At 40.9% G+C, this 14,527-nt stretch overlaps 1 protein-coding gene across 1 annotated transcript in view; it reads right to left on the bottom strand.

The window, feature by feature from the left end:
- Positions 1-79: 79 nt before the first annotated feature.
- LOC140273643 (meiosis inhibitor protein 1) overlaps positions 80-14,527 on the bottom strand; it is a 48,978-nt gene continuing 34,530 nt past the window's right edge. Inside the window, exons 25-32 of the mRNA XM_072369267.1 lie at positions 13,238-13,401; positions 12,823-12,907; positions 11,360-11,544; positions 7,607-7,688; positions 6,821-6,927; positions 4,823-4,954; positions 1,180-1,301; positions 80-626 (exon numbers count right to left, since the gene is read on the bottom strand). Of these exons, the coding sequence (XP_072225368.1) occupies positions 545-626; positions 1,180-1,301; positions 4,823-4,954; positions 6,821-6,927; positions 7,607-7,688; positions 11,360-11,544; positions 12,823-12,907; positions 13,238-13,401 (959 nt within the window). The 3' untranslated portion in view covers positions 80-544. The remainder of the gene's footprint in view (positions 627-1,179; positions 1,302-4,822; positions 4,955-6,820; positions 6,928-7,606; positions 7,689-11,359; positions 11,545-12,822; positions 12,908-13,237; positions 13,402-14,527) is intronic.

The raw sequence follows: 14,527 nt of genomic DNA, 5'->3' as shown, positions 1-14,527 counted from the left end.
ACCAAACAGGTCCTCGGAGTTTCCCCTCTTCCATTAAATTAGGCTTCAGTCACTCACATAAAAATGTATATTCCATGAACTCACAGGTAAAAAAACGTCACTATTAGAGGAGTAGGTGCGACCTTTATTTGCGGCGGACTCTGAAGTCCAAAAGCTGACAGAAGTTGCAGTTGAAAGGGATTTCAAATAAAACTGTATTGGCCACATGGACGGTGGTCTTCGGAGGTGATATTTTAAGAGGGAAACCCTTTTTAAAGTCTGAATCATAAAGCCATCAACAGGAGCTTCCCATTGTTACAGTGAAGAGTCATTTATTTGGCTCCTGGAATGTCAGTCAATTAGAAACTTCAAGTAACCACAGTTAAAAATGTTTAAGAAAAAGGCCACCATTAAGACTTTTTTCCTCTACACTGACATTCTCCTATGCACAACACAAAAAGCAAAGCTTTATCACCTCACTGTCGATGTTTATAGATCACTGTGGTGGTGTAACTTAAGTAAGATGTGCTGCTAGTAGATATGAGGCAAGAGATGAAACAATAAATTAACTACTAAAAGAACTGAGACATTCATGGCTTGTTTTAAGAGCAAAGTCAGACTGACAGATGGACACGTCTCCAATATGTCTGAAGAGAAGAGTTAAAGAGCAATAAAGCAAGGTGGCAAAATCTAAGCACGTGAAAGAGAATCTCTGGATTTAACAGGACATTTTGAACTGAAACTATCAGGTTTCATCTGGTTATTTTCTGAAATAAAGCTTCAATAAGAGTTGATAATGTTACACTTTCTTGTGGCATATTTGCTACTCTTGTCATAACAGAACAATTAAAAAAATATCTAATATGACATTAGCTAACAATGTGAATGCGAAACTGAACAAACACTGAAAAGATTTCTGACACTTTTCTAAGTGGATGAAAGTGTGTGTGTCAGTGAGTCAATAATATGACAGAAGTACAGTCCCTTTAGGTACCGACTTTGACTTTCCAGCAGATTCTGTGCAGTTTCACACACGTTCAGCAAAAAGAACAAGACAGCCATTCAATAAGCTGCCAGAGAAAATCAATGCCAGTATGGGCATCTTTCTCAACGTGCTCGGGGTTTGGTTTGTGACTGCATATTGTTGGCAGTGTGCCAGCCGGCATTTGTGCGTTTTCTATAGTTTAGAGGTGTGGATACATGATGTTGGAGGACAGACTGGGGTCGCAGTTCTCAGTTGACGTCTGTTGTTCAAGCTCCTCCATCATTTTCTTCACTCTCAGCTTTTGTTCCTCTGTGGGTAGTGAAACACCGCTCTGGACCTGCGTGAACGAAGGAAAGCGAACACTGTCATTTTCTTGATTGAAAGGGAGATGAGGGCACCAAAGAAACACGTCATTTCAGAGATCTGGCATAATGGAGGAATTTTGAGGAAAGTTTTAGAAATAAAGGTTAATATGCACTCGAGATGAGGAGGGTGGGAAAAATGATTAATCTGAATATGAGAAGATGAAGTAGGAAAACGATCCATTTTAGCTACAATTACAGTGGACAAAAATATGGTTGGAAAACCATTCAATTTCCTCTCATTCTCACCAAATGATCATTTTCTTTCTCTTTAATGTCATGATCATAATTTGCTGCACACTAGTTAGCTACTGCAGTGAAGCAAGAAGTCTTGCAACTGGACTTTTTCTTTTCGTGAAGTCCAGTCATTCAAGCTCTTAGGATTACCACAACCTGGATGACTGACAGTCTACGCCAACATTTTGACTCAATTGCTTTGATTTAAAATGATGGTGAAAACGGAACTGATAATAATGCTCAGGCTTTATAAAGATCCACAAAAGTATTCTGTGGAGCTCCCACACTGTCTGTGCTCGCACATACCACTCTTATTACATACTACAGCTAAAGATGGGATATAAAAACTGCTGACTTTGACTGATCGTATGCAGTTTAATTAGTTCCCATCAAGTCACTAGAAGATGGCGTTGTGAGGAATAGATTGTTAGAAGAAAGACCAGACAATAAAAAAGGTTCCAACACTATTTGGTAATTGAAAATAGCAGTGGGGGAGACGGGGGAGAATGAAGTGGAGTTAGTGGGGTGAAAACAATTTGGAGCAAAATGAAAAAGAAGGAGGAAGTTAAGGAAGTTAAGGCATGCATTAGAAAAACTAAAAGTGGAGGTGACAGAGTCCGTCTGGTGTGAGGGAAACAAAAACAGGCATCAGAAATTCTGACAAAGCGTGCAGCACAAGAAGCTGCAGCTTCACTCCTGCTGACCCTTACTGGATCTGATGGACACATATACACAGAGGCTTGAAAACAAGCACGTGCAGATGTACAAAGCAGCAGAGTTAAGACTGGAGACAGCTGGGGTCTAAACCATGTGCGCTCACTGTATGTTTGATGGTTATGCCCAGACTCACAGAAAGGAAAGAATACTACATCATTCATAAATGTACAGAGGACTTCCTCATATTCCAAACAGAGATCCACTTCAGTCCACAGACGCATGAAATCAACAAAACTTCAGAAAACTGTGAATTTTAACGTGCCAGTGGTTGTCTGACAGATTCAAGCACCGACGGGACAAAAATCAAACTGTGTTGAGACTGTTTAGGCAAGAATGTCAAACTGAACCCTGCCTCACCAAAATGCTCTCAGAGGCTTTAAAAGTGCACGCTGCGTGCACAGACAGACAGACAGACAGACAGACAGACAGACAGACCACAAGCAAGCTGACACATTTGCATGCGTTCGCACAGTTCATGATTCCCTGGGACACAGTGCAGTGGGTGCCATCATACCATCATTCTGTCACTCCTCTGACTCGAAGCTCTTTTCAGAATACTAAATGCATTTCAGGCCTCATGTATGGTGCCACATTCTATCTATTCAGTCTAATGATGCTGCTACTTTCTGTCTTCTACAATTTCTTGAAGCAATCCCAGATGGACTCGATGCAAAACTAACAAGGGAGATGAAAAGGATGGAGTTCAGATAGCATATTTTTTGCTGTGATAATTTGTATGATGTAGCAAGCCATACTAACTATACATGAAGCTTGTGTCAGTGCTATGATCACCACTGAACACAAGAAACATTACGTCTGAGTACTGCTGTTGTCATCAGCTATTTTGCTCAATTCGTCTTCATGAATTGTAGAATGAAATTATACATTTATATATTTCAAACTTGCACCATATCTTTCTGCTTGTTAGGGACTATACTAACAGTATGACAATATTCCATCTCGGGCCCTGAGTTAGTCATTTATAATTTAATGTAAGCACAAAGCTTACAGGGCAATCTTCAGTGGAAAAGCACAAATAGAGTATAATACAGACTAACAAAGAGTTTCAATAAATCATTGTCCAACCAGTAGGGGCCTGTATTGCTGATAAGGTTCCATCCAGCATCAGCAGTGAAAGGCATGGGTACATTACTGAGACTGAGTATCCATCATTTGTCTTAGCAGGAGGAAACTATGTGCATTAATCTTCAAACAAAACAACAAAATTTCACCAGAGAGATAAGCTGACGTTATTATTATCAATCTTGACTCCCGACAGAGTGAAGCTGTGGAGCTAATTTGCATGCATTGAGAGAAACAGTCAAACAAAAAGCCAGCAAGAGGAGAAGATGGTACAGGTTAGGGGGAACCAGCAGAACCAAGGAACAAAAAGCTGTAGAACTCCGCAGACCATGGGAGGCGAAGAGAAGCTTGAGTGCTTTCTGCTTGTCGAACAGGAGCTAACAGCAAAAACTACCAACTCCAGGAGCACCAGGCGAGGAACTGGGCTAACCCAGGAGATATCAGAGTGAACTCTCAACGCACAGCAGAGGCAAGGCCAAGCAAGAAGCTGCTGTACTCTGCAAGCCAAGCAGAAGCTCACCCTCCCCAGCCAAGACTTCTGATAGCATAGCTCTCCGGGAGCTCGTGGCTTACTGTGGGCTCAGAGAATGCTGCAGTTTCTCACTAGGCCTTGATTCTCCTGTGTGCTGCTAATCCTGAGAACTGGACTTCCTCTGGGAGAACTGGGCTAACTAGCAGGGCTAACTAGCAGCTCTGACCAGCAGCTCCTGGATTGTTGAACGCACAGAAAGCGATACTCCCACAATCATTCTTCCACCTGCTTCAACCTTGTACAATCTCCTCCACTTTCTTTACAATCACCCTGGTTCACAGATGTATGACTAAATTTCATCTTTTTTCTTTGAACTGGTTTTTATTGAACAGTCAGAACCCATCGGATGTATAAAAGTATGGCTGAATGACACCAGCATTAGAACCGCTCACTGCTTAGCGGACGCAGGGATGGCCGGTGTCACCTGCGGGTGGGCAGAGATGTGAGTGGGACCAGACTAGCATGTTCACAGTTCCCCATTCACTGAATGAAGAAGAAGACTTATTCAAACTATTTGCAAGGCAAGTTCTCTTGAAAATAACTCAAAATGAACAATTTTCAGGTGCACAGATGACTTTTCAGAGGATTCATAACTGACAGAGCAGGACTTATATATCTTATATATCTCAAATATATTTGCTTAAATAATCTAAGGCAATTATTTATGTCTCTCAGCTGGCCTACAACACGCCAGCATTTTGGCGATAAGATACCATACCAAGAATATTGTTGTCAACAATGCTTTTGGTGCTTCAGAGCAGTATGATGGTTTTCTACCTGTCCAATGAAACAGGTATTCCTCTGCTCTATCTCTATTTTCTGTCATTGAACAAAACAAACCTTTTTCAGGTAATGGTAAAATGATAAATGTCCTCAGCATGTGCCCTACATGATTTCATTGCGTTTCTTTGTGTGCCTGCAGTTCACCTGTAACAGGAGCAGCCTTAGGGCCTGTGCTGCTTCCTGACTGAGCTCCTTCACTCCTCTCCTCTCCACGGTCTCTATCACATGGAGCAGGTCTGGCTCCCACAGCACTACCGTGCTGCTGTGCTGCAACAGCTGTAAATAAAAAAAGATAAACAGAGATGTAACATTTTTATGTCCCTGGCAGGTTGGTTTTTCCTGAGAACTTGCCCAACCCATGGATTGAGGTTGTTTCAGTTGCCTCCGTCTATGCGGGGGCTGCAGGACTCCAGTCAATTCCAACTCTGGCTGTATGTTTGAGGTTATCGTCAGATGAAGGAGGAGGAAGAAGGGACTTATTGATGCCTCACTGATGGTACAGCATGATTAATAAAAATACATTCAATAACAGTGCCTAAAGATGTTCGGCAAAGTCCAGCCACTTTGTGGCCTCTCCTTTGCTCATATTTCTTTGTCACATCCTCCTTGTGCATTTAAGGAAAGAGTGCTCGAAGTTATGATGACATGGTGCCAATTTGGTGAACCAGAATTTGACTGAAGGGAATCATGACTTTAATAAACACTGATGTAAAGTGACCGTGAGGCACATAACTTGCTGAAGCCGTTCAACCTTACACTTGTGCTTCTTGCAGCAGGATTTATTCGTCTCATACTGGCATTTAATACCCATATTCATATTTTTAGATGAAATTATGGACTCACAGTTAGTACTTTCTTGCAGCTCCTATGGCTTTTATGACAGCTTTAATTCTTTGAAGACATTACGAATGAGAAACAATGTTCTTCATCAGTAAGGTTCCAACTTTCTTAGAAAGCTGTCGACAGATCAGCTGTGGGAAATGGAGCCTATTTTCCACTATAAATTCTAACTTTGCGATTCAGACTGTTTGCTGGCCATATCACAGTGTTGATGTGTCTTTTATGATGAAAAGTTAGAATGCGCTTTACTCTGTGGAAAAAATGCATTATAATCCTGGAAAATGGCATCACCACCAAACCTTCTTTTGACTGATTTACAGGTCCACCTGTAACTTTACTGTGGAGGTAAGGTCTTCCATCTCTCCTAGTCCTTTATCTGACATTAACCCCTCATTATCAACAGTCACTTTCATCTGTTTCATTGAACCTCCACCAAACAAAAGATTCAGCATAATCTTACTGTAAGGTCACAAACATCAACTCCTGCTACAACTTTCCCCATTCTGTTTGTACTTACTGACTGGGAACAATCAACATCTTTTTCCACACTCTGAGTTAAATGACCTTCCTGAAGGTCTTTTAGCTTCTGCAAGCTCTCACTTTTAACTGCAGACTCATTTGCATATTTAGATTTGTGCAGGTCTTTGTTGTAGCATAAGGTAAAGGCATAAAGCATAACCTTCAAAAGGTAATTTAATCATTTTTCCTCCAATAAATGTGGAAAAATGCTAAAAAGTAGAATCATTATATGTTTTACAAAGCCAGAATGGCCAGCAGTTAAATAGTTAACATCCTTTTAAGTGTAGTTAATCAATAATAGTTCCTAAAGATTGTCTATCAGTTATTTCAAGGATGTGTTTAGGGATGTATTATCTTTAATAATGCTACTGTTCACATCGAAAAAAAAGCGTCTCATGATACAACCTGTAGGTGACTGTGACACACAACAATGTGTGCATTTCGTGCCATAATAGCAGGCCATAAAAAGTGCTACGGAGGGCCATCATTGCTCGGCTTCTGTAGAGGAAATACCTCAGTTCATGATGGAAATCTTGGCTTTTCAAAGGTCTAAAGTCGACTAGTACTATTTAGTAACTTATCTTAACTGAAGCCATTGAATAATACATGAACACGTTTGTACTGTAACATGTACATGTACTGTGTAGCACTGTATTCACCCTCATCACTCACATGAGCTAAATGCCTTTCCAATTATATTGTCTCCATTACTGTTTAATACTTTAACAATTAAAGATGAATTACTTGTGTTTTGTGTGTCTGTGTGTGCGTGAAACATCTCACAACTGTGATGAGTCTGAGAATGGCGGGGTGCAGAAGGCAGCTCTCCCCTGAGCCGAGCAGGCAGTACAGAAGAAAGCGAGTCCATGGTTGACGCATCACATACTTGGCTAATGCACAGGCACACACAAACAAATACACACAAGACAAAAAGAGAAAAACCGGAATACAGAGAGGCGTAGTTTAGATCGAGTCAACCGGTCAACACAGAGATAATATGACAAAAAATGAAGTATTAAAGAACAGATTTTTTCAGTTTTCAATCAATTAACTTCTTTTCCATGCAAAAAGAAGTGTGAAACAGTCTATGTTTTCACCTTTAAATCTTGATGTAACAATGAATATATGATGCAGCTGGTAAAGATGTGGTAACACTGCCTGGAAGCTCATCAGTAAACATATTGCTCATATAGACTAACAATATACACAAGACTTAACATACAAGAACTCATTCAAAGTTGATTATATGCTGCATTATCAAACTTTCAGAAATAAAAAAACATCTGAATCTTCTTGAGTAAAATAAGTAATCACTCCAACTTCATATGTAAATGTTGCTGAGAGGGGAGTACAACATCTCCTCTTATAATGCAGCGGAGTCAACAAGCAGAAAATGGAAATACTAAAGCAAAATACCCCACTTTTATACTCAAGTCAAGTACTCAAATCTACCTGCACAAATAGACTTTCATCTGTTCCTCTAACGCATTTGTAAATCTTTTTCTTACTGGGGTAACACGGGCATGAACAGATTATCTATGTTTGCTCTCTCCCCATCTTTTCTGGTACCTGAGCAGGGGCTCCTCCTCTTAAGGAAGCCCAGCAGGGAGCTTAGACAGTTGACAGAAGCTCTCAACAGCAACTCGTGTTTCTGAGGAGGAAGAGACATAATAAGCCAAGACTTGAAAGAAGTTCAAAGCGCATTTGTAAAAGATGTTTTCGGACACATTTTTAGGATGTAACTAATTCGTCACTCCTGCAACTTTGAAACATGGAAAATGGATGTTGTAAAAATCTACATTTGAGCGGGTCCAATCTATCACGATACTAAATCAAACCTGAACCTATCAGCACCCGATAAGCCGGAAAAAATGAAAGTTAGTCTAAAATAACAGAAAAACAGTGGAGCGCATGTAAACTTTGAAAGACGATAATTGTTCTTTGACACTGTCATTTAGAAATTTAGAAAAACAAAGCTCATTTTCCAGCAAGTTTCATCTTTGTTCTAAAAACAGCAGCAAACAAGATTACTATCAAGTTATGGATTCACCCCGAGGGTCACAGCAGCCATGTTAGCAAGCTGGGATCAGATGTGATCAGAAGGACCTGACACTCATCTTTGAGTTCTCCATAATTTTCCTTGCAATAACAGACCAATTTATCTAGTCTCAGTAGAACAAATCTCCAGTTTCAGAAGTTATCATTAAGAGACTGGAGTCCTGCACTTGATATATACTGTCACCACCTCTTCTACCTCGTGAAGGGGAATCATTGCTTTTTCTTTTTCTTTCACCGGCACAAACAAAGCAACAGATGCAGAGGGAACAGAAACACGCATACATACAGACAGACACATGCTCACCGATGGACAGAGACGCATTTAGAAACAAAAGAGATAACAACATAACACTGAAGAGAGATTTTAATAATGCATGTGCCTCCCACGGTGGTGGGGCTGACAGTGAGCACTGAGTTGTGTCCAAAAATACTCAAGTAGGCCAGTCGGATATATAAGACCACAATGGATAGTTATACCATAATCCATAGGCAGAGAGGAGGAGATAACACAGAGTCAATGAGATGCGTGGAAAGGGACCAGGGAGTGAGAGAGATGAACTGAAATGGAGAAGTTAAAATGAGAGAAAAATACAGTAAGGGTTAGAGAGTGAGATGAAACAGCAGAGGGGAGCAAAGTGTGTGTGGAGGAGCGTAGACGGAATGGGAGACAACAAGTGAAGTGGAGAGAAGAACTCGAGAGCTGCAGTGTTTCTTCCAGCAGCTGAACCAGAGCATCAGGAGGAAAAGAAGCAAAACACAGGAGAAAGGAGGGGTTTGGGAGCCGTTACTCATATCAGCTGCAGAACAGCAGACGAGAAAGCACTGAACCATAGAACTCAGTTCAGTCCTTTTTACAGAGGGGGAGATGCCACTGGTGTGCAGCCAGATGCTGGAATGCTGCAGCACCGGCACACTTATCCACTGCGGTTACATACATAAACCAGATTATAGCCAGCAAATGTCGAGAGATTAACACACAACACCTTCTGCTCTTTTTCCAACTATTTTTTTAGAACTGCCAGCCCATCATATTTCCAGCCATGATGGATGCACCTCTGAGCTGACTGCTACCCAGCAGAAGTAGTGCTTCACTTATCTAATGGAACACAAATCTTCTACACTCTCGTACTTAGCCAACAAAGTTGTCTTAAAACAAAGTGGCTACATGTAATATCCTTTTAGAGATCCTGTGTCCCATTTCATGATGCTACCATGCATCATGGAAGGTAAGCTCAATGCCATGTTGACATCTGCAGCAGAGTAAAGGGAAGGGGATCTTCATATCAGCATTTTAACTATTTGACACAATTTTCAGAGGTCTTATTGAGATGTATGACACAGGCTTTGGTAAAAATACCTGTTGGTTTAAGCACAGTGGCCTTTGTCTGATCCCCTGTTTGGACAACTCTTTGTTTACGATCTTTTTTCAAGGTGCAGACTTTGCAAGTACTCAACTCCACCGTTTTGATGAGGTCAGCAGTTACTAACTCATCATGAGGAATCATTTCTCAGACACTGATATATATTTTAAGCACTAAGAGCTGGAACTAATTCCTTTTCCTGGCTCAGTTTCACACAAGTTGTTAATGCTGCTCATACACAGTCTTTAGCTAACTCTTGCTCTGATATAATTTATCCACTGTGCTCTTATATCGTCTGAGGTTGGCGGTAGATGTAAGATGCATGTTCCTCAGTCCAGCCGACAACAGAACGTTTCCACGTGAAGCTGTCTTTATCGGTCTTGCAGGATTGATGTGAGGGGGCAGGGTTCAGAGGTCGAGGCTTAACAGAGGAGGTGGATTGAACTGAAGAAGTAACATACTTTCAAAATTAAAATCGTTGCGGCTCGTTAAATGAGGAAAGGGGAACAAAGGGAAACTACAAAGAATGCCAGGATTGTGTTTAGGGGAGGTCTTACACTTGCTGGGGACCTCAGACACCCTAATATATGCTCCCAAGAACTGAAAAAAGTGTTTTTTCCATAATATGTCCCCTTTAAGCCAGCATCTGTATGAGAATGTGGATCCTGTGATTCTGTATTTGAGGCTAAACAAACATTTGTAAAACTATTGTTACCTTTACTGATAATATTAATAATTAGAACTCGTTTATATGCACATACCCATAATATTGATGTCGTTATTTGTTGCATTTGTGCTCAATTTCTGTGCCTAATTTTGGCCATCTAAAACAGCTCCAACTTAAAAATTGTCAGCAGTTTGAGCAAATGTTACATAGATATTGCGAATACTCTGAATCACTTTTGCATCCCAATTCTTTATTTGCCACTATTTTCTCAATCGAGGGATTCCTCCATGTCGCTGCATGCAGTGGCTGAGCAAATGTATTCTACTGCTGATCAGCCAATCTGCCGATTCTGCAAATATAATTCCAAAATACCAAGTACCAGACAGTAAGTGATGAAGGCAAAGCCTGGAAAAACACTTGCTAACTTTGAAGTAATTGGAAAAGTAATGCAGAGCAGTGAGCTATCCAACAAGTCCGACACCTTGCAGACTCAGCTGGTTCCTCAAAGATGCTGCTTCATGTTTATATGTATAAAACCACAACTAACCTAAAGACAATAAACTGGATGCTGCAGCAAGCCACCTTTCATTATTACACAGCGATGTACTGTTAGTTGTTCTGTTAACCCATGCCGGCCATAAACAAGAAAGAAAAATGTAATGCTGCAACATCACGATCATTCGTGTTGGGATATAAAATCAATTCTGCACGGTTCAACAATAGAAACAAGTCTCTGCACCAGCAGTTACAATTTGTATAGTTGTTAGCTTTGTGGTCAAACGCTACCAGGAACACGTTACCTGTGTCTCCAGTAACTTATTTCCCTAAATCTTCAAAGTCACTTTACAGGACATCACATGGAATCACATTAACTTGCCAGAGACTTATGCTAATTCTTATAACTAATAGTTGCCTAACCAAAACACATTTTAGTCTCATTACAAACAAAGTCTTTATCTTAAATTTCAATTCAATGATTTATAAAATAGCTGACAACTCAAAGCACCTCTTACACGACTTGCCACATTTACTCATTTACTCTTCCAGCACGTCTCAGTCCACAGTTTTACTGCACAGTGCTTTTTTTCTTTTTCTCTACCATACGCATTCATGTTGCTTATTGATGACCACTCAGCTACTTTATAAAACACTGATTGAATTTTAAGATAGTCTCCTGCCCAAAATCGCTTCAAGGTGTGAGCTACAGCCGCGCCCCATAACATTAAGTACTACAACCTGCAAAAGAAGTCCACTGAGAGTAGTTAAGAGGCACAGCGCCCCTGTGGAGCCAAGTGGGTACAATGCGCCATCTTCGACCTTCAGGGGTCTGGGTCCGACCAATCCAGGACCAGTGCCCAGTTGAACCACTGCTGATGCCAGATCAACATCAAGAAGAGCCTGCAGCAACCTCAGGTAGCTGACTGGAAAGAGAAATCGAGTGGTAACGGTTAGAGGGTAAAGCAACTTCCTATAGGAAAATAATGGATTGCTTAAACAAACAGTGGAGCCAAACAAGGAGCACATGCTGACAAACAGTTGTGGAGGGAAAGACCGCAGGAGAAACAAGTCAACAACAAAAGAGGGAGGATTATGTGGGTATACAGAGTGGAAACAGAAAATTAGAAGGAAAGAGAGATGGTAAAAAACTAACACTAGTGGAAACGGATGCATAGTGGAGACAGCTGAAAGCAACTGATAGCTAATTGTTGGACTGATATGTGACAGAGTGAGGTTAAGAAGGTAAATATGTCAGTGCTAAGTATGGAGAGTGAGAGGCAGGGTTGGAAAAAAGTTAAGCAACACTGAGGGACCAAAGTCAAGACAGAGATAAAGAGAGACAAACCAAAAAGAGTGTTAGAGTACAGTGGAATCCAAACTGAGAGCGGCCAACCATCTGAAAAGCCCTTATGCCATGTACGCTGAGATTAGAGCTCTCTGAGGGAGGGCTAATTAGTGGCAGCGCAAAGAAGGAAGAGAAACAGAGCTAAGAGATAGAGAAAGAGAAAAGTAAGAGTAGAATGGGAAGCATAAGGGAGAAAAAAAAAACAGAGAAACAGACGGACATAGAGTGGCTGCGAGTGAAGAGACAGAGAGACAGGCCAGCAGAGGGAGGGAGCCAATGCATCAGAGAGACCCTGACAGGCCACTTATCCATCTGACAGACAGAGATACAAGAGCAGCAGGGATGATCTGTCCACGAGTGCTGCAGTGGGATCTGATCCACTTAATATAATGAGTGTGTGAAATGCAAGCATGGGCTTTGGTTAACTCCACTGAAGATGACGCACTGAAAGATGGTCACTTCACCTGTGCAGAAGTACATGTAAACTAATCAGAAGGCAACCCCATCATTATCCTCAGATTTACACAGTATGTGTCCAGTTGCTGCGATAACCTGGGATGCCTGACACCAATGTCTACTGACATGTAGCAAGGTGTGTTGGTGTCATGTAACTTCACATGTGTTTGCAATGCCTCGGAGAGTGTAAAAGCAATAGGCACAAAACCACAGAAAGGAGGAAGATGGAAATTAGAGGACTAGAGCAAATGGAAAAAGGAGAAAAAAATAGTTATTCACAAATACAGAGAAGCTCTCAGTACTTTCCATTAGAAAACAAAGCACCTGCATCACAAATGACCTGACGGTGTCTTTAAAAACATAACACCATAACACTTCAGTTGCTTTTTTCTTTTTTTACCCAGCAGAAGATTGTCTGTGTTTTTTTTCTGCAGAAGGAGTCGCTGCAAAGCTGCATCCAAACTCCAACTGATGCTCTTTTGGACCTTGAATGAAAGAGAAACACAGAGAGGAAAAAATAGGGAGAGGGAGAATCAGAAGCATAACAAGATTAGGACCAAAATCGCTGCAAGTAGGAATGTATTATCCCTACAGTGTGAGCAGAGAGCAAGAAGACAGTGCTGCACTTTGCATATCTAAGCCATACTGTGAGAAATATCAAACAAATGCCCTCACAAAATTATATTCTGCCCTCATATTTAGCTCTATGCTCTGTTTTGCTGTATGTTCTGTGTGTTGCCCTTGACTGCGCCTTGATTATGTGAAGTTCAATCCTGAATCCTGTGATAAGGGCAAAGCTGAGCTGTAGTGTGTACCTGAGTGGAGTGAACGCGCTGCAAGGTAATGAGGGAGGCCAGCAGTAGATGGCTGCAGCACAGCAGGGCCAAAGGAGGGCAGCCTGGTGGAGCAGAGGAGGAGGAGGCGATGACTGTCTGCAGCTGGTCCATCAGCCCACTGTTGGAGAGCAGCATGGAGACAGCTGGCAAGGAGGACGCACTGTGTCATTATACATAAATGTTAGTGTCCTGTGTGAGCATTTGAATAAGTGTCACTTTTCTTTGTGGCTTCGGTCCTAGTTAACAAATTAAACTGATAAACTTTTAAAGCTTGTATATTTTGATTATTGTGTTTAGACTATCTATACAAGTGAGGGCAAACTAAACAACAGAAATACCCCTCTAAGCTAAAGCTTTGTGTACATCTGTCCTTTAAAAAGCTAATTTCAAAACACCCCCAATGAATCACTGAAACAAAATGAAAATGTAGGATTAGAACAGAAGAGGACCGTTTCATTTTGATGATTTGGCCTAATATCTAACATAAAACTTGGGCTGCTTTATCAGTAAAAATATCATTGGTAAATCATTTGAATAATAATAGGGTAATATGTAGCACAAAGGCAGCCAATCAGGTCAGTTTTACATTCTAAAAAGAAAATCTTTTGAAGTTAAAATATCCTACTTTTTGTCTTTTAAAAAGAGGAATGTGCACCACAACATAAGCTCAAACGCTGCCTGGCCTGAGGCTGAAGTTACATAAAAGTCACCACTATAGGAAAAAGCAGAGCGTGAATACAGGCAGGCTGCAGAAGCAGTAAAGCTATAGGCAAAATAAGTCACCTTATCAACTACACGCCAGCTCAGTGCTGACCTCTGCTGAGTTTCTTTGCATGGATGCTTGGGCAGGGAAATGATCGAGCATGTAATAAAATAAATCAAACAAATGTCTTCAGTAAGAGAGAGTGTAATCTGTCTTGAGTCATCTTCTTGTCAGTAATTCAGAGTAAATAAGTCCTCAAATGAATTTATCATTAGTACAGATACGTCTTCAGTTTCAATTTAATTTTCCAAATGGTTTGTTGGATTCAGTCGCATAAAACCTTTAGTGGATATAATCTAACAAACTCCCTTTTTGAAAAAAACTTTTTCAATTATGTAGAGAAACAGCTTGTGTCGTCCCTTCTGAGATGGGATGTGCGCATGCAGCATCATATACACAGTGTGCAGAAAATCAGCCTTTCATTTCTGTCAACAAGAGAGAGCCATAAGGCCGAGTTAGAGAAGATGCTATGTTGAAAGAGGGAGACAAAAAAAAACAGACACACA

This window comes from Leuresthes tenuis, unplaced genomic scaffold (assembly GCF_036924035.1).
Source record: "Leuresthes tenuis unplaced genomic scaffold, fLeuTen1.0.hap1 SCAF_17, whole genome shotgun sequence".
In the NCBI taxonomy this organism is placed as follows: Eukaryota; Metazoa; Chordata; class Actinopteri; order Atheriniformes; family Atherinopsidae; genus Leuresthes; species Leuresthes tenuis.
Note: the sequence above shows the minus strand (reverse complement) of the source record. Positions and strands in the feature narration are given on the sequence as shown.